This window comes from Opisthocomus hoazin, chromosome 5 (assembly GCF_030867145.1).
Source record: "Opisthocomus hoazin isolate bOpiHoa1 chromosome 5, bOpiHoa1.hap1, whole genome shotgun sequence".
Lineage (NCBI taxonomy): Eukaryota > Metazoa > Chordata > Aves > Opisthocomiformes > Opisthocomidae > Opisthocomus > Opisthocomus hoazin.
The window spans coordinates 927,509-946,524 of NC_134418.1; the positions used below are offsets into that span (position 1 = coordinate 927,509).

General features: G+C 59.9%; 1 protein-coding gene across 7 annotated transcripts in view; it reads left to right on the forward strand.

Annotated features, from left to right (window-relative positions):
* Positions 1-19,016, forward strand: part of DYSF (dysferlin) — a 116,187-nt gene that overhangs the window by 22,766 nt on the left and 74,405 nt on the right. For 4 of the 7 annotated variants that reach the window (XM_075420222.1, XM_075420225.1, XM_075420221.1 and 1 more), the window contains exons 15-29: positions 79-122; positions 259-341; positions 3,626-3,741; positions 4,050-4,163; positions 5,155-5,332; positions 6,355-6,479; positions 7,359-7,465; positions 12,194-12,386; positions 12,875-13,021; positions 14,280-14,411; positions 14,820-14,986; positions 15,570-15,684; positions 15,817-15,922; positions 16,574-16,716; positions 17,809-17,982. In XM_075420222.1, coding sequence (XP_075276337.1) covers positions 79-122; positions 259-341; positions 3,626-3,741; positions 4,050-4,163; positions 5,155-5,332; positions 6,355-6,479; positions 7,359-7,465; positions 12,194-12,386; positions 12,875-13,021; positions 14,280-14,411; positions 14,820-14,986; positions 15,570-15,684; positions 15,817-15,922; positions 16,574-16,716; positions 17,809-17,982 — 1,944 coding nt within the window. Of the gene's footprint in view, positions 1-78; positions 123-258; positions 342-2,289; positions 2,332-3,625; positions 3,742-4,049; positions 4,164-5,154; positions 5,333-6,354; positions 6,480-7,358; positions 7,466-12,193; positions 12,387-12,874; positions 13,022-14,279; positions 14,412-14,819; positions 14,987-15,569; positions 15,685-15,816; positions 15,923-16,573; positions 16,717-17,808; positions 17,983-19,016 lie in introns of all 7 variants that reach the window. The other 3 variants (XM_075420220.1, XM_075420219.1, XM_075420223.1) reach the window with 1 other exon arrangement.

Consider the following 19,016-nt stretch of genomic DNA (forward strand, 5'->3'; position numbering starts at 1 on the left):
GTGTGGGTGCCCCCGTGGCCCCCCACCCACCCATATGCCCACCCCACTCACCGTTCCTCTCCCTGCCTCTTTTCCCAGTTCCCTTCCATGTGTGAGAAGATGAGGATCCGGGTGACCGACTGGTGAGCGGGGAGGGGGCTCGCCGGGGGGCTGCCTCTGCCTGCCCATGGGGAAAGCTGAGTGGGACAAGCAGGGGGAGACCCCACGGGCAAAGCCCCCAGGTCCACGGTGCGATGACATCACGGGTTGTGTTTGCAGGGACCGTCTGACGCACAACGATATCATCGGCACTGCCTACCTCTGCATGTCCAAGATCTCGGCCCCCGGCGGGGAGCTGGAGGGTAAGTGGGGGGCTGCAGGGTGGGATTTGGGGTGCACGGCCGTGGAGGAGCACTGCATGCTCGTGGCTGGAGGTCGGCGTTGGCTTGGAGGATGTCACAGCCGCCATGGTCCCTGCCAAGTCACCGTGCTGGGGGAGACGCAGGGCAGGGTGCTGGGGGATGCTCCATCCTCTGGTCTCTTTTCTGGTTGGACCTGGACTCTCCTGGTTTGGGGTTTTGAGGATCTCCAGGTCACCCCAGCGGCACTGGTCTCTTTTCTGGTTGGACCTGGCCCCTCCTGGTTTGGGGTTCTGAAGATCAACAGGTCACCCCAGGGGCACTGTTCTGGTTGGACCTGGTCCCTCCTGGTTTGGGGTTTTGAAGATCTCCAGGTCACCCTAGGGGCACTGGTCTCTTTTCTGGTTGGACCTGGCCCCTCCTGGTTTGGAGTTTTGAAGATCTCCAGATCACCCCAGGGGCACTGGTCTCTTTTCTGGTTGGACCTGGCCCCTCCTGGTTTGGGGTTCTGAAGCTCTCCAGGTCACCCTAGGGGCACTGGTCTCTTTTCTGGTTGGACCTGGTCCCTCCTGGTTTGGGGTTTTGAAGATCTCCAGGTCACCCTAGGGGCACTGGTCTCTTATCTGGTTGGACCTGGTCCCTCCTGGTTTGGGGTTCTGAAGCTCTCCATGTCACCCCAGGGGCACTGGTCTCTTTTCTGGTTGAACCTGGCCCCTCCTGGTTTGGGGTTTTGAAGATCTCCAGGTCACCCTAGGGGCACTGGTCTCTTTTCTGGTTGGACCTGGCCCCTCCTGGTTTGGGGTTTTGAAGCTCTCCAGGTCACCCCAGGTGCACTGGTCTCTTTTCTGGTTGGACCTGGCCCCTCCTGGTTTGGAGTTCTGAAGATCTCCAGGTCAGCCCAGGAGCGTTGGGATGGGGTTGCTGCAGGGCCATGGTGTGCCAGAGGTTCTGTTGTCTCTTTCCATTGCTGTGCGGTGGTGGCCGTGGTCCCCTGTGGGGTTGGGGACAGGCAGTGGTGTCACCAGTGCTGGAAGATGCCACATCCCACCTGTGCGTGACCCCGCAGGTGGCTCCTCCTTAGGTGGCCGTCACGGGGTGGGATGGGGGTTCAGGTCCAGCTGGTGCTGAGGGTGCTTTTTGAAGTCCCAGGGGCTTTCTGAAGCGAAGAACCACCATGGAGGAGCTGGCAGGGATGGGCTGGGTGACGCTGGCCGTGGAGGGCAGGGAGCTGGGATGCATGTGTGGGGCTGCCGAGAGCCGGGGCAGGGCCAGGAGCAGAGGCTGCCCCAACCTGCGCGAGCATCCCCTGGTGCTAACGAGCTTTGGTGGCATCTGCGACCCCGTTGGGACTCCCCTCGTTCTGCTCCCTTTGCTGTGTGCATCTCAGAGGCTTTCGGGTCCCCTGCAAACCCCACCATGAGCATCCCCAGGCCACGGGGCCACGGGATGGAGCTGGGAGCAGGTGCTGGGGCTCGAGCAGGGCGTGGACTTGGGGTGCAGCACTGTTCTCCACCATGGTGCTTGTGTGTCCAGCCCCCATCTCCCCCAGTTAATGCGCAGCTCCTGGGCCGGTCCGGAGAGAGCGAGAGGCCAGGGAGGGAGGGAGGAGGCTGCAAAGGGTCTGCCCAGCACATCCCACCCCACCGCTGAGACCCTCTGGCTCCCAACGAGGTGCTGGGGAACCCTGGGTCCCACCCATCCCGTGGCTCCATCCAGTTCTGCGACACACGGAGCGTCCATCGGGGATGCTCAGATCCTCCTGCTTCACGCTGGTCCTACAGCTTCTGGGAGGGTAACGGGGCTACGTAACAACCTCCTCCTTTCTCTCTCTGTCTCTAGTTGGCACCAAAAGCCCTTGCGAGCATCTCCTCCTGGTTCCATAACCCTCTATCCTCCCCTCGCGCTCCTCTGCCGGCCTTTCCTAACCTCTCTCCATTTCTTTGTGCCTCAGATGAGTTTCCTGCTCTGGCGAAGCCCCCGAGAGCCGCAGACCGTACGTCCCCTCAGCCCCTCGGTTTGCGGTCGCCGCTCGGGAATTGTTTGGCTCGTTCGGCTGCGTCGTGGCTGGGCACCTTGGTGGGGACCGGGGACGGCTCCAGCGCGTCCTCGCCCTGCCCGGGGACAGGGGTGCCCGTGTCCGGGTGGTCTGGTGCGTGTTGTGTGCTGAGCCCGGGGAGCAGCCGGCTCCGGAGCTCCGGGCAGGACCCTGCGGATGGTTTCTGCCCCTTGGCTGCTGCTTCTGCTCGAGGTCTCGTAGGAGTGAGCTGCTCTCTCCTGAGCAAGCCCTGGCTGCCTGGAGGGGAGCGCGGGGCCAGCTCCTCGGCTGGTGTCAATGCCCTGCGCTGGTTCACACCGGCAAAGCGATGCTCCCCTTCTCTGGGGACCCTTCCCGGGAGCGGGAAGCTCTGTGCCCCCCGCACAGCCCCACACCACAGAATCACAGAATCCCAGCACGGTGGGGTTGGCAGGGCCCTCTGGGGTCCCCCAGCCCAACCCCCTGCCCAAGCAGGGTCACCCACAGCAGGCTGCACAGCACCGCGGCCAGGCGGGGCTGGAATATCTCCAGAGAAGGAGACTCCACAGCCTCCCTGGGCAGCCTGGGCCAGGGCTCCGGCACCCTCAGAGGGAAGAAGTTCTTCCTCGGGTTCAGCTGGAGCTTCCTCTGCTTCAGTTTGTGCCCGTTGCCCCTTGTCCTGTCGCTGGGCACCACTGGGAAGAGTCTGGCCCCGTCCTCCTGACCCCCACCCTGCAGATATTTAGGGACATTTCGAAGGTCCCCTCTCAGCCTTCTCTTTTCCAGGCTGAACAAGCCCAGCTCCCTCAGCCTCTCCTCGTAGCAGAGATGCTCCAGTCCCCTCCTCATCCTCGTAGCCCTGCACTGGACTCTCTCCAGTAGCTCCTCATCTTTCTTGAACGGGGGAGACCAGCACTGGACACAGGACTGCAGATGGGGCCTCCCCAGGGCAGAGCAGAGGGGGAGGAGAACCTCCCTCGCCCTGCTGCCCACACTCCTCCTCATGCACCCCAGGGTGCCATTGGCCTTCTTGGCAGCCAGGGCACGCTGCTGGCTCATGGTCAGCCTGTCGTCCACTAGGACCACCCACCTTGTCGTTCTCCTGTGAGAAGGTAAAAGTGGTCGTAGGGCTCAAAGGGGGTGAAAGCCTGCAGCATTTCCGTGGCCTCCATCCGCATGCGTGTGGTCCTGCAGCGAAGCCCCGTGGGACACGTCCCCGCGGGACACGGCCCTGAGGTGCCTTCAGGACCCTCTAACGGCTCTTTTTCCCCAGCGGATGACGGGCTCGGGTTCCTGCCGACCTTCGGTCCCTGCTACATCAACCTCTACGGCAGCCCCCGGGAGTTCACCGGCTTCCCCGACCCTTACGAGACGCTCAATTTGGGAAAGGTGACGTCGGCTTCTTCCCAGCATGACCCAAACTAAACCTCCACCCCTCCTCGCCAAAAGAAAGCTGCTGTTAACCCAAACTGGCTTTGTGATTAGGAGCCTGCGCTGCGTTTTTCTGGCTATTCCCGCTGGCTAAACACCTCCTGGCACTGCTCTCCTGCCCTGATGCTCTCTGCCGTGGAAGCGCTTGCAGAAATACTTTGCCTCATCTTGCTCCTCTGCGATGGAGCCCACGGAAAGCAAAGGCGGAGCTCGCCTATGGGGAGGGGGCAACGGGGTCCTGACGCCTCTCCCTGGTCTACCCCAAGGGCGAGGGAGTCGCGTATCGCGGCAGGATGCTGGTGGAGCTGGAGACCAAATTGGTGGAGCACGTGGAGCAGAAGGTGGAGGACATCTCCGCGGAGGACATCCTGCGGGTGGAGGTAAGGGGGTGTCCGTGGGGTATCCGACCCTGTGGGCTCCGGGGTGGACCCTCCAGCGCCATGGCGTGTGGGCACTAGGGAAGGGACATGGGTGTTGCTCCCAGCTGGGTGATGTCCTGTGGGCGGTGGGGTGGTCGATGAGGTGCTGGAGGGTGTCTCCTGCTGCGTTTCCATCCCAAGGCATCCAGCTTACTCCATCTGAGCTGCTGCAGGGTAGAGAGCAGACCACGGTGAACATGGAGGGGTGGGAGATCTGCTTCAACAGGACCCAGAGGAGGCCCCAGCAATGACCTGAGGGCTGGAACCCCTCTGCTGGGAGGAAAGGCTGGGAGAGCTGGGGCTGCTCAGCCTGGGGAGGAGAAGGACAAGGGGAGACCTTAGAGCAGCTGCCAGGGCCTGGAGGGGCTGCGAGAGAGCTGGAGAGGGGCTGGTGACAAGGGCAGGGGGTGATGGGACAAGGGGTGATGGCTTTGAGCTGAAAGAGGGCAGATTTAGGTGAGATCTAAGGGAGAAGTTCTTCACGATCAGGGTGGTGAGGCCCTGGCACAGCCTGCCCAGAGAAGTGGTCGATGCACCATCTCTGGAAACGTTCCAGGCCAGGTTGGACAGGGCTCTGAGCACCCTGACCCAGCTGAAGATGTCCCTGCTCGTTGCAGGGGGGTTGGGCTAGATGGTCTCTGAAGGTCCCTTCCCACCCAAACCGTTCTGTGATGCTGTTACCCCATTCCCAGTTCGAGCGTTATTGCAGATGTTCTCCTTTTACTCGTTTCTTCAGGTCCAAACTGCATTTTTAATGGGAAATTCTAGCCTCCTCCTTGTCAGTTTTTTCCTAAATGTCTCACCCAAAATTCCATTCCTGCAACTTACTCTTTTCTTCCCTCCAATAACCTTTTCCATCCTGGGCTGGTACGTGCCGAGGTAGTGGAGGGTCTGCATGTAGCAGAGTGGTGGTTGTGTCTCCTCTGTGGACATGGTCCTGTGCCTCTTGCAGAAGTACCTGCGCCGTCGGAAGTACTCCCTCTTTGCTGCCTTCTACTCAGCCACCATGCTCCAAGATGTGGATGATGCCATCCAGTTTGAGGTCAGCATTGGCAACTACGGCAACAAATTTGATAACACCTGCCTGCCCTTGGCCTCCACCACGCAGTACAGCCGGGCCGTCTTTGATGGTGAGCAACACGGGGACAACCGAGCACTGGGATGGGCTGCCCAGGGAGGGTGTGGAGTCTCTGTCCTTGGAGATGTTCAGAACCCAACTGGACGTGGTCCTGGACAACCTGTTCAAGGGTGCTGCCCAGGGAGGCTGTGGAGTCTCTGTCCTTGGAGATGTTCAGAACCCAACTGGACGTGGTCCTGGACAACCTGCTCAAGGGTGCTGCCCAGGAAGGGTTTGGAGTCTCTGTCCTTGGAGATGTTCAGAATCCAACTGGACATGGTCCTGGATGACCTGCTGAAGGGTGCTGCCCAGGGAGGATGGAGTCTCTGTCCTTGGAGATGTTCAGAACCCAACTGGACGTGGTCCTGGACAACCTGCTCAAGGGTGCTGCCTGGGGAGGGTGTGGAGTCTCTGTCCTTGGAGATGTTCAAAATCCAACTGGACATGGTCCTGGACGACCTGCTGAAGGGTGCTGCCCAGGGAGGATGGAGTCTCTGTCCTTGGAGATGTTCAGAACCCAACTGGACGTGGTCCTGGACAACCTGCTCAAGGGTGTTGGACCAAATGACCTCCAGAGGTCCTTGCCCACCTCAACCATGCTGTGAAGGGGAATAGGTGACTGGGGAGGATTGGGGAAGCTAGAACTACTTTCAGCTCTGTGCTGGCTTGAAGTGGTTTTTGGGCGGGCAGCTTTGGGGTGGGCTTTCCCTGGGTCCTGTGGGGCTCCCACTCTGGTGTGAGATGTCCTCACCCCACTGGGGTTGTTCTGCTGGTTTCGGCCCTCGCTGCTCTGCAGGAGCTGCTGCAGCCGTGGAGGTTGACACACAACCCTTTGGACCTTGGTGTGCATTGCTCTGTTGCACATGGGTTTGGGGAACTGAATTCCCATTCTCTTGCTCCAAAAAAGCCCCAGAGATGGGCTTCTACCCAAGGCCGAGTGCTGCACTGCCTCCGTTCATCTCTGCTCTGGTCCTGAGGAGTGGGGTCCCCCATCACCCCAATATCAGGGGCTCACCAGTGTGCTGTGCCCTCCAGGCTGTCAGTATTACTACCTGCCCTGGGGCAACGTGAAGCCCGTGGTGGTGTTGTCATCCTACTGGGAAGATATCAGCTATCGGACTGATGCCCAGAACCTTCTCCACTACGCGGCAGACAGGCTGGTGAGTGCCACGGTGGCAAGGAGCTTTGTCCACCTCTTTTCTGTGTCCTGCCTCGGGGGACAGGGAGGGGTCAGAGGCCACCTCCAGGCTGGGTGAGGTTTGGGGTTTGATGACTCTTGTGATGTGGAGGGGAAATCTGTTGGTGTCCCGAGTGCCCTGCTCAGCCCGTGGAGTGAAGGAGAGGAAGGCACCACCCTCATCCCCCCTGGGGTGACCGTGGGGTGTGAATGCAGTGCTTTGCAGTGCCACCCACCTATTGATGTAGGCACAGGAGGCAAGGACCTTCCTTCAGCTCCTGAGCTATTTGTGGGATTTCTTGCTGTGTTTCACCATCGTTTCCCCCAGAGCTCCAACAGGAGCAAAGCTGGAGGTGGAGACCACTGGTGGGACCCAGTGGGAGCTGTCCTGGGGAGACTCCTGGATATGGGGTGGAGCAGGGCATGGGGGGATTCCCTGCCGTGCAGCTCCTCTTCCCCCCCTGTTGTGGGAGCTGGGCTTGTTCAGCCTGAAGAAGAGAAGGCTGCGAGGGGACCTTAGAAATACTTACAAATATCTGAAGGGGTGGTGTCAGGAGGACGGGGCCAAGCTCTTTCCAGTGGTGCCCAGTGACAGGACAAGGAGCAATGGGCACAAACTGGAGCAGAGGAAGCTCCAGCTGAAGATGAGGAAGAACTTCTTCCCTCTGAGGGTGCCGGAGCCCTGGAACAGGCTGCCCAGGGAGGTTGTGGAGTCTCCTTCTCTGGAGATATTCCAGCCCCGCCTGGACAAGGTCCTCTACAGCCTACTGTAGGTGACCCTGCTTCAGCAGGAGGGTTGGACTAGATGACCCACAGAGGTCCCTCACAACCCCTACCATTCTGTGATTCTGTGATTGTACAGGAAGCCAACCTGGAGAAGGTCCACCTTGCTGTCAAGGCCAACCGCTTGCCGAGTGAGCTGGACACCCTGGGTGCCCAGCTGATGGATGACATCATCGCCGACTGCAGGTATTTTCTGCCAGTTCTGACTGAGCCTTTTCATGCCGTTTATGGCAAGAGCTCTTATTTATCTTGGAAGGGACGACTGCTTCTTTTCTCTTTTTTCCTTTCCTCTGAAAAACGCCGGTCGTTCGCTAACGTTTGCTTCCAAGGTTGCCGAGCCAAGGTGCGGGGTTGAAAAGGTGACATTTAAGGCAAGCCAGAAATCTCCAGCCTTCATGCAAGGGCCGTGGTGTGGCTCACCTGAACGCGCGGTGTTGTGTCGGGGCAGGGGCCGGAGCCCGGCCAGCACAGCCGGAGGGACGGTGGGGCTGGTGGAGTGAGGAGCTGGGACTTCTTGGTTGAGTCTTGTAGGAGGTGGTTCTTCGGCTCCGCGTTGGAGTTGTGTGTCTGACAGCTGGACCGGGGGTTGGAGATGTCGCAGGGCTTGGATAGCACAGCCACACGTCCCTGTGGGCAGCACCACCAACATCTGCTCTCGCTTGGTTTTTCTGAGCACTGGGACATGCGTTCAAGGGAGGGTGTCAGGGTGCCGTGGGCTTTCCCTCCGTATGGCCTGGTTTTCTGGGCTGGATTGCGCTTTGTGGGGGCGAGGAGCTGCTCCAGGGAGCATCGCTGCAGTCTGACCGTGGCGTTTTATCCCAAGGGCAGCTCAGCACTCGGGAAAGAATTTCAGGGACCAGTCTCACCAGAGTCTTTGGACTGTGGTTCCCCTTCAGGTATACCTATGAAGGTGATGCCTGGGGTGCATCAAGAGGAGTGTGGGCAGCAGGGCGAGGGAGGTTCTCCTCCCCCTCTGCTCTGCCCTGGGGAGGCCCCATCTGCAGTCCTGTGTCCAGTGCTGGGCTCCCCCGTTCAAGAAAGATGAGGAGCTACTGGAGAGAGTCCAGTGCAGGGCTACGAGGATGAGGAGGGGACTGGAGCATCTCTGCTATGAGGAGAGGCTGAGGGAGCTGGGCTTGTTCAGCCTGAAGAAGAGAAGGCTGCGAGGGGACCTTCGAAATGCCTCTAAATATCTGCAGGGTGGGGGTCAGGAGGACGGGGCCAGACTCTTCCCAGTGGTGCCCAGCGACAGGACAAGGGGCAATGGGCACAAACTGAAGCAGAGGAAGCTCCAGCTGAACCCGAGGAAGAACTTCTTCCCTCTGAGGGTGCCAGAGCCCTGGCCCAGGCTGCCCAGGGAGGCTGTGGAGTCTCCTTCTCTGGAGATATTCCAGCCCCGCCTGGCCGCGGTGCTGTGCAGCCTGCTCTGGGTGACCCTGCCTGGGCAGGGGGCTGGGCTGGGTGACCCACAGAGGTCCCTTCCCACCCCACCATTCTGTGATTCTGTGATTCCATGATCTCCAAGTCCCATGCCTGTGCCCACACGAATGTCCTGCAGCAGCTCCATGCCATCAGTTTGAGCAGGGCAACAGGAGGAGGCTGATGTGTCTTTAGCCCTGGCAAACCTTTGCCAAGGGGAGTTCAGGGAGCTGCTGTGCCTCTGGGTGCTTGCTTGCCTTGGGAGGCGGGCGGAGGGCAGCTGAGCTGTGGAGACAGCCCTGCACTGGGACAGTCCACTGGTGGCAACTGGTGGCTGCGGCAGGTGGACCTCTGTGACCACCAAGACGGTGTAGTGGCTCTTGGTGCTATACCTCAGCAGAGAGGGAGAATCTGGCTGTTTTGGCTGTCCCTGCGGCCACCCAACCTCCTGGGACCGGTCGTCCCACACCCCTTCCACGAGAGCCATCAGCCTGCAGGACCTGCCCGCCTGGGCTTGTGCCAGTCACCTGAGGATGGGGAGATGGTGCTGAGCTTGCTGCCAAGCCCTAGGTCCCCTTTTCTCTCCCCCCTGCTCTTCGAAAGGCCCAAGGAGAGGTCATGGATGGTCTGGGGTCCAGCAGGCATGGGGGGTGCAGCCTCTCTGGACCCTCCTGTGATGCCCATGTGGGACCAGACACCTCCTGACCGTGCTCCACAGACCTCCTGGAGAACGTGCTTAGGAAAGCACACACACATTCTTCCAACCTCCCTGTTTATTTGCTTTTGAGCCTCAGAAAGACGCCGCGTTTCACCCCCCGACGCACGCTGGCTCCGCTGGAAAGGTCAGAGCCATCCGATACCCCCCACTCGTGGGCACGCAGGGTGGGACCGGAGGGATGAGCCACGGCTTTGGGTTTTCCAGTGAGGCCGTGCCCTCCAAAACAAATTCAGTTAACCGGCGGGGGGGTGGAAATGTGGCCGTGGGGTGTGCCAAGCCCGTGGTTCCTGCTGGCTCCTGGCCCCGCTCCGTGCTTGGCTCCTGCGGGACGCGGCTCCTCCACCGCTGCGAGGGCTTGGCGTGGGGTCCTGGGTTGGCTGGTGAGGTTGGTACCTGCGGTGGGGGCAGCTGGCACAGCCCCCATGGCTTTTTTTTGGGGGGTTTCACACCCCTCCGTGTGCTCTGCCCTGGGGGGGGGGGGTGAGCTGAGCCCTGCAGCTGGACCTGTCCGCATCTCCCCTCCGTGGTGCTGCCAAAGCCTGGTCTGCACTCAGCCTGGGCAGAGCTCTTTTCCATCGGGGTTTTGGAGGGGTGGGACAACCCCCTGCTGCTCTCAGAATCCCAGAATTCCAGCATGGCAGTGGTTGGAAGGGACCTCTGGGGGTCCCCCAGCCCAGCCCCCTGCCCAAGCAGGGTCACCCAGAGCAGGGGGCACAGCACCGCGGCCAGGGGGGCTGGAATATCTCCAGAGAAGGAGACTCCACAGCCTCCCTGGGCAGCCTGGGCCAGGGCTCCGTCACCCTCAGAGGGAAGAAGTTCTTCCTCGGGTTCAGCTGGAGCTTCCTCTGCTCCAGTTTGTGCCCGTTGCCCCTTGTCCTGTCACTGGGCACCACTGGAAAGAGTCTGGCCCCGTCCTCCTGACCCCCCCCCTGCAGATATTTAGAGGCATTTCGAAGGTCCCCTCGCAGCCTTCTCTTCTTCAGGCTGAACAAGCCCAGCTCCCTCAGCCTCTCCTCGTAGGGGAGATGTTCCAGTCCCCTCCTCATCCTCGCAGCCCTCCGCTGGACTCTCTCCAGTAGCTCCTCACCTTTCTTGAACTGGGGAGCCCAGCACTGGACCCAGCACTGCAGATGGGGCCTCACCAGGGCAGAGCAGAAGGGGAGGAGAACCTCCCTCGCCCTGCTGCCCACACTCCTCCTCATGCACCCCAGGATCCCATCGGCCTTCTTGGCACCCAGGGCACGCTGCTGGCTCCTGGTCACCCTGTCGTCCCCCAGCACTCCCAGCTCCCTCGTGGTAAATGCACAAGCCAAGCGTGGATGCACCAAACTGACGTCGCGGAGCGCGATCGGTCTAACCATGGAGGGCTTGGGGCTGCAACCCTAACACGGTCTGTTAATGTAGCTCCTCGCGCAGGATGCTGCTGAAGGATCGAGCTGGGTAGCAACACCCACAGAATCACAGAATCACAGAATAGTAGGGGTTGGAAGGGACCTCTGTGGGTCATCTAGTCCAACCCTCCTGCTGAAGCAGGGTCACCCAGAGCAGGGGGCACAGCACCGCGGCCAGGCGGGGCTGGAATATCTCCAGAGAAGGAGACTCCACAGCCTCCCTGGGCAGCCTGTTCCAGGGCTCCGGCACCCTCAGAGGGAAGAAGTTCTTCCTCATCTTCAGCTGGAGCTTCCTCTGCCTCAGTTTGTACCCGTTGCCCCTTGTCCTGTCACTGGGCACCACTGGAAAGAGTCTGGCCCCATCCTCCTGACCCCCCCCCTGCAGATATTTAGAGGCATTTCGAAGGTCCCCTCGCAGCCTTCTCTTCTCCAGGCTGAACAAGCCCAGCTCCCTCAGCCTCTCCTCGTAGGGGAGATGTTCCTGTCCCCTCCTCATCCTCGCAGCCCTGCGCTGGACTCTCTCCAGTAGCTCTTCATCTTTCTTGAACTGGGGAGCCCAGCACTGGACCCAGCACTGCAGATGGGGCCTCCCCAGGGCAGAGCAGAGGGGAAGGAGAACCTCCCTCGCCCTGCTGCCCACACTCTTCTTGATGCACCCCAGGATTCCATTGGCTTTCTTGGCAAAGAGAACCCACAGCGCTCTGGCTCCCTTTGGAAAAAGCAACAAACCCCATTCTCTTGTAGAGAAAGAAAAGAACTGAATTTCCCCCTGAATTTTTCCCTAAGCTTCTTGTCACAGGGATGTATGTGATTGCCCTGAGACAACCGGCACCGACGCCATCCCAGCAGGTACCACCACGTGCATCTGCCCGTGGCACGCCTCGATGAGCGTCGCTGGACATGAGATTCTGTCCTTCTTATTCATCATGCAATTAAAATGAGGATTACAGAGCCCGATCCCAGCCCAGAGGGGAACACTGAGGCGGGCGAGGGGCTGCGGGGTGGGGGCCAGAAGAGCATTAATAACGGCAGCGCCGTAAATCACCGCATTTCACAGGAAATCCTCGAAAGGGCTCAGCGCAGCGAGGATCCTCCCCGACTCCCAAAATGTTTATCCAGCAGCTTAAATCAATTTATATCCGAATGTGTGTGTGTGTGTGGGGGGCACGGCTCAGTGGGGGCTCCGTCCTGGCCGCGGTGGGTGATGTGGGGGGGCTGAGAGTGTGGTTTGAAGCTCCTTCCCTCTTGGCATTGCCCCGTTCCCCAAACGTACCTTCGGTGGCTTGTTAATCCTTTGGAAACTTGCTGAAAAGGAGGAAAAATAAAAAGCTCACCCATGGGAGGGTGAGCGAGCTGCTGACGCCCCGTTTCTGCCCGTCCCCCCAGCGTGACCCTGCCCGACGTCCTGGGGAAGGCGGCCAGCACCCACCTGGACCAGAACCTGTACCGCTTTCGTAGCGCCAACCTGGAGCAGATCGTGACGGCGGCCCTGAAGCTCAAGCACGAGGACTCGAGCCTGGCGGCAGCGCTGGAGCAGGCGGAGGATTGGCTCTCCAGGCTGAAGGCCATGGCAGAGGAGGTAACGCTGCAGGAGCTTGGATGAGTCTCGCTCTTCCCCAGCCGGCCATCACGATGGCCGTGATCCGACGGCGCGGTGGGAAGCGGAGAGGATGCTGCTCGTGCAGACAGAGTTCTGGACCCCCTTGCGAGGGTTGCACCTGCATCCCACCACGGTGGGAAAACCACCTCCACGGTGATGGAAACCAAGTTGCTGGTGAGGTTGAGCCTTGTTCGTGGCAGAGCTTTGCAGCATGGCCACTAAACCCTCAACTGAAGCTGCTGTGGCTGGCAGCGCTTGGGGAAATGTGGGGCTGCTCTGCCCTGGCCAGAGCCAGATGGGGTCTGGAGCTGCTGAGATGGGGTTTGGGTCAGCTGGTCTCACTCCATGGGTTTGGGTTGGTGGTGGGACTCGGGGCACGGCTCCTCTCCAGCCTCCTGCGTCCCTCCACGGCGGATACTCCGGTTTGGAGTCCCCTGGTCAGACACGGCAGCTTTTGTGTTTTCCAGCCCCAAAACAGCCTGCCCGACGTCGTGATCTGGATGCTGCAGGGAGACAAGCGCGTCGCCTACGCCCGCGTGCCGGCCCACGAGGTCCTCTTCTCCAGGAGCTGCTGCGGCAAGAACTGCGGGAAGCTGCAGACCATCTTCCTGAAGGTAGCTTGGCTTTTGGGCTGTGTGCAAGCGTGAGACTCGTTTTTAAAACATCTTCCCCCCCCAAAAAAAACGAAAGAGAGAAAATCGTGCAGCGAAACCCAAAATCCCAAGGCAAAGGGCTGCTTTAAGCCAGGAGCGTCCGGGGCTCCGGGGACTCCCAGCCACAATTTCAACCCTGTAGAAGCTGGTTCCTGCGTGGTGAGAACCTGATGGTGCTGCTGGTGGAGCTCAGCTCCTCTTGGCATGGGTCTGCAGCAGATCCCCGTGAATAGCTTCATATTTTCTGCAAGTTCCAGGGCAGGGAAGATGGGTGTGCTTTGACCCATACGGTGCTTTTTTTAAAAATAGATTTCATTTTTTAATTTTTAGATGCTTTTTTTTTTCTGTTTTTAAAAATTCCTGACCCTCTGCCACCCCGGGAAATCGAAGCTGCAGCCTCCTCTGCAAGGCACTTACGGAGCTTCTCACGTCTCAAAGGAGATTTCTTTGGCCTTTCGCTGCGCGCCAGCTTGGGAGCAGAAAATCAGGGCTGAACAAGCTCTGAAAAAAATAAAGTGAAATAAAATAAACTGAATAAACCCGAAAAACCCCAAGCAGTGAAAGATGAACCAAAATATATTGGTTTTTTTCTGCACTTCAGCTCTGGATGGAAAAGTAGCGTCACTTGAAGGGGAAAAAAAGTGAAGAAGAGAGAGAAAAAGGGACAGGGAGACACCTGAGACACCTCCCTCTTGGTTCTTTCTATTTTTGCTGAAATGTGTTGGCTGGGTTTGGTGTCCTAGCCCTGAAGGGTGTCTCACCAGGACACAGAAGCCCTGACCACCCGGGCTTTGAAGCTCCTCAAGCTCCTCAAGGTCATCCCTTCCATGAGGAAGAACTTCTTCCCTCTGAGGGTGACGGAGCAGTGGAACAGGCTGCCCAGGGAGGTTGTGGAGTCTCCTTCTCTGGAGATATTCCAGCCCCGCCTGGACAAGGTCCTGTGCAGCCTGCTCTGGGTGACCCTGCTTGGGCAGGAGGGTTGGACTAGATGACCCACAGAGGTCCTTCCACCCCCTACTATTCTGTGATTCTGTGATTCTGTGATCCCCAAAGTGCTCTGCACGCTGTGGATGTCGTCCCAGTTCCCAGGGATGCTCCGTGTCCCACCTTCCCAGCTGGAGCTGTGGGGGCTTTGTACCCACCAAGCCCAGCCCCGCGTCCCGAGCATCCCCCGTTAACACCCTCCTCGGGGGTACTAACGAGGCTCTGCCTTTGGCAGTACCCCCAGGAGGAGGCGACGGGTCCCAGGATCCCAGCCCAGATCCGGGTCCAGCTCTGGTTCGGACTGGCGGTCGATGAGAAGGAGTTCAACCAGTACGCCGAGGGGAAGCTCTCCGTCTTCGCCGAAACTGTGAGCATCTCGTAGGGACCATCCTAAAGGTGGTTTTATTTTTCTCTCCGGAGTGGGCAGCAGCTCCATCGTGGAGGGGAGAGGGTGGGCTGGATGGGGGTGAGGGCACTGCCAGGTGGAGTCACATCAGGTCCCACCAGCTGTGAGAAGAAAGCCATTTCCACCAGCATCCAGCCTGAAAGGCTGGGGAGAAGGTTGGTAGCGAGCGGTAAAGCCGCGTTGTGGCTTCACACCTTGTCCCGTCTGCTGGGGGGGGAAATCTGGGGGTGACCCTGGAGCAGGGGCTGGTGGCGGGGATGAGGGTCTGCCCAGGAGGTCTGTCCTCAGGGTGGGGCTCTCCAGGAAGGGAGGGATTGTTCATGGGATTTTGTGCCTCCAACGCAAAAACCTCTGCATTTGCTCCACCAGTATGAGAACCAGACCAAGCTGGCCCTGGTGGGGAACTGGGGCACAACTGGCCTGACCTACCCCAAATACTCAGATGTCACCGGCAAGATCAAGCTGCCCAAGGACAGCTTCCGCCCCTCCACGGGCTGGACCTGGGCCGGGGACTGGTTCATCTGCCCGGAGAAGACGTGAGTGATGGTTTTCTGTGAAGAGCAGAACCTGGGTAGGCTGTCGCAGGCACCCCGAAAACCTGAGCAGATGCTAAGCTGGTGGCAAGGTCACCCAGAAAGCTGGATGGAGGTCTGGGGTGCCGTGGGGGTTCCTCGCCTGCCTGCCCAGCCCGTGGTAGGGAACGGTGTTAATGGAAGATGCATCGTCTCTGTGCTGGGTGATGTCCCCAGGGTGGTGGGTGCTGCACAGGCGCTCATGGACACGATGGCCTGTGCGAGCCCCACGCTGAGGATCTTTGGAGGTTGGATCCCAGCGGGGCACTGAGGGGATGGGAGGGGATGGTGGATGCTCGACACAGCTCTGCCATCTCCTTGCGTTGGATTTACAGCCTCTGGGCTTCACCTGGGCTGGGTTGCTGAGGTCTCGGGGGAGCTTTGCTTCAGGCCTCTGGGGTGGAAGAGGTTCAGGAGGCAAAGTGTGCACTGGGGTGGCATGGCTGGCCGTGAGAGGATGGAGGACATGAGGCTGTGCTGCTGCCTGTGCAGGGCTGGGGGGGCAGAAGGAGGAGCCCCTGACGCCGTGCATCTCCCTGGGGTGCAGGTTGCTGCACGACGTGGACGCTGGGCACCTGAGCTTCGTGGAGGAGGTGTTTGAGAACCAGGTCCGGCTGCCCGGGGGCCAGTGGATCCACATGACCGATGCCTACACCGACGTGGTAAGGGCAAAGTGGGCAGCTGGGGGCTGACGACCACTGCAGGCTGCAGTGGCAGGAAGCCCCCAGGGGCTCACGGGAGATGTAGGCATCTGCTGGGCACTGTTTGGTTGAAAACACACCTGCATCCTGCAGAACGGGGAGAAGGTCCTGCATAAGGATGAGATTGAGTGTCCTCCAGGCTGGAAATGGGAAGACGTGGAGTGGGACACAGACCTCAACAGAGCTGTGGATGAGAAAGGTATCAGAAGGTGGTTCCAGGTGTCTGTCCTGTTTTCATCCCCTTTATGCTGCCCGTTGTGATGTTTCCTGCCACGGTCCTATCCGACGCTAGTGATGATGACATCCCCTTCACGGCTGTGTGAGCTGCGCCACTGACTTCAGGAGAAGGGCCTCAGGCCCTGGGTGGACCTTCTCCCCCTTACTCTGGCCAAGGCTGGGGCTGTGGGGTGGGAAGCCACAAAGGCAGCGCTTTCCTTGCTGCTGGGGAAAGGCCAGGCTGTTCTTCTGGAAGATCTTCTGGTCTTCTGGAAGGTCTTCTGGTGAAAGAGAGATTGAAAGCATCAGGCTGGAGAGCATTCAAGAGGGTCGCAGGCATTGGGGTTGCCTGAGGAAGGAAGGACAGAGAGGAGAGGCCCCAAGCTGTGACTTTGATCCAAGGGCTGGAAGGGCACCATGAGTCCATCACCTGGCCATTCCCAGAGGGACAACTCCATTGGGTGACAGCATCAGTAGATCCTGATCTGCGTGGACCAGCAAACTGGGAAAGCGCGTTGTGTTCGGACAAACCTTTGCTGTTCCAACCTGGACATATGTGAAGAGAGGTCCCTCGTGGAAGGCAAGGTGGGGGGCTCTTCTCCTGCCTTCACCCAGGTGTCCCCTTCTCTCCAAGGCTGGGAGTACGGCATCACCATCCCGCCGGACCGCAAGCCCAAGGCCTGGGTGCCAGCTGAGAAGATGTACCACACCAACCGGCGACGGCGCTGGGTGCGGCTCCGCCGGAGGGACCTCACGCAGATGGAGGCCATGAGGAAGGTAGGATGGGGGCCGGGAAGAAGAGGGTGAGAGCAGACTGGGGCCATGTCCACGTCTCTCTGTGTGAAAGCGGAGGTGCTTGGCCTTCTGCAGAGACCCGCTGTGCTTTGGAGCCTGGTGGCCCTGGTCTCCGTGCCGGAGCAGCAGCAGCCTCTGTGGTTTCAACCATGGGGGGTCAACATCTCCCAGAGGTGGAGAGCGTTCCAGGGTGCTTGGTTGGGCTGCGGGCTGGGACGGGGACCTTCACCAGTGCCACAGAGCAGCTCGGGGGACCTGGGCTGGCAGAGGTCCCCAGTCTGTCCCCAGTCCCACTTCCCTCTAGGTGGTGCAATTGGATAGCAAATGCCACCACAGCGCTGCCTCTCATCCCTCCCCCGCAAGTTCTCCAAGACACTTTCCTCCCTCTCCAGCACTTTTTCTAGATAATTTTGGGTGGGAAGCCTGGGGAACCCCGGTCACCCATTTGCCAAAGGGAGGTGACGAAGCCCTGGAGAGAAAAAGCCTTCATGGGTTTGTGACTCATGTCCCGGGAGGACGTCCCGTGGTGGCATGGAGGGAGCAGAGGTGGTGGCAAAGTGGAGGGCAGGCTGGGAAGCTGGAGGTGCTGATGCTACCCGTACCTGAGCAGGATGAAGCCCCTTCCTTGCTCAACACGGGCAACCCCCAGCCCAGCGAGACCCTTTTTCAAGTGGGGTCGAGTGAGACCCTTCTTCAAGTGGGGTCGAGTGAGACCCTTCTTCAAGTGGGGTTCACCCCAGGGGCTGGATGAAGGGCTGAATCCCCAGTGCTGGACTTGCAGCGTTTGGTTAAACAGTTGGACTCAATGACCTTAAGGGTCTTCTCCAACCTGACTGATTCTGTGATTCTAAGCTGGAGAGATGCAGGAAGGACACGGAGTGGGACAACTGTAGCGGGCAACAACTCAAAGAGGCTGGACATAGGTTTGGATGGGCACAACCCTGGCCTGGGAGAGCCCCAAAGTGGCTTTGCCCCTTGGCTGTGCTGGGGTCCCACCATCCCCACCTGCAGAGGGGCTGTGGGGTGCTGGGACCGAGCCCCCCCTCTGAGCCCCGACGTGTCCCTGCCTGGCAGCACAAACAGGAGGATCTGGACGGGGAAGGCTGGGAGTACGCCTCGCTCTTCGGCTGGCGCTTCCACCTGAAGTACCGCCGGACCGACACCTTCCGCCGCCGCCGGTGGAGGCGCAGGATGGAGCCCCTGGAGCGCACCGGGGCCGCCGCCGTCTTCGCCTTGGAGGGGGCCCTGGTAGGTACCTGCCTTGCCCCCCTTCCCCCCAAATCACTGCCTGGGAGGGGGAGCCTGGTTGGGTCCGCTCCTAACCCCCCATCCCCATCCCTATCCCCGTCCCCATCCCATCCCGTCCCCATCCCCATCCCATCCCCACACCCATCCCCATCCCATCCCCATCCCCATCCCATCCCCATCCCATCCCCATCCCCATGCCATCCCCATCCCCATCCCCATCCCCATCCCCATCCCATCCCCATCCCATCCCCATCCCCATCCCATCCCATCCCCATCCCCATCCCATCCCCATCCCCATCCCCATCCCATCCCCATCCCATCCCCATCCCCATCCCATCCCCATCCCCATCCCCATCCCATCCCCATCCCATCCCCATCCCCATCCCATCCCATCCCCATCCCCATCCCATCCCCATCCCCATCCCATCCCCATCCCATCCCCATCCCCATCCCATCCCCATCCCATCCCCATCCCCATCCATCCCCATCCCCATCCCCATCCCCATCCCATCCCCATCCCATCCCATCCCCATTCCATCCCCATCCCATTCCATCCCCATCCCATCCTCATCCCATCCCCATCCCATCCCCATTCCCATCCCATCCCACCCCATCCCACCCCATCCTGCAGACCTGGAGCAAAGCTCGTTATCTTCCACTCGTTATCTGCCGCCCGCACCCGCTGCTGTTTATTTAACTAATATTCTGGCTTTCTTAATATGCTGGATTTCATAATCCTTTGGCTTTTCCAATAACTAAATGAGAACAAACCACAGCAGCACAAAGCCCCTATTATAGGGCTTTGTATGCTTTGTATTTTTTTTTTTCCACCCATTTGGCTTTTTTCTTCCCCCCCCCCCCCCTTTCTCTGCTCCGTCCTCCCCTGCGTCCAGCGTTTGAACCCCGCAGCCCCTTGGGGACACGAGCTGCTCCGTGGCATTTTGCGTGCATCAACCCTGAGCTCACGCTGGCCCCAGCCGGGGGTGGGGGGTCCCAGCTGCCGCCCACCCCCAGGGCTGCCGGTGTGACCCTGG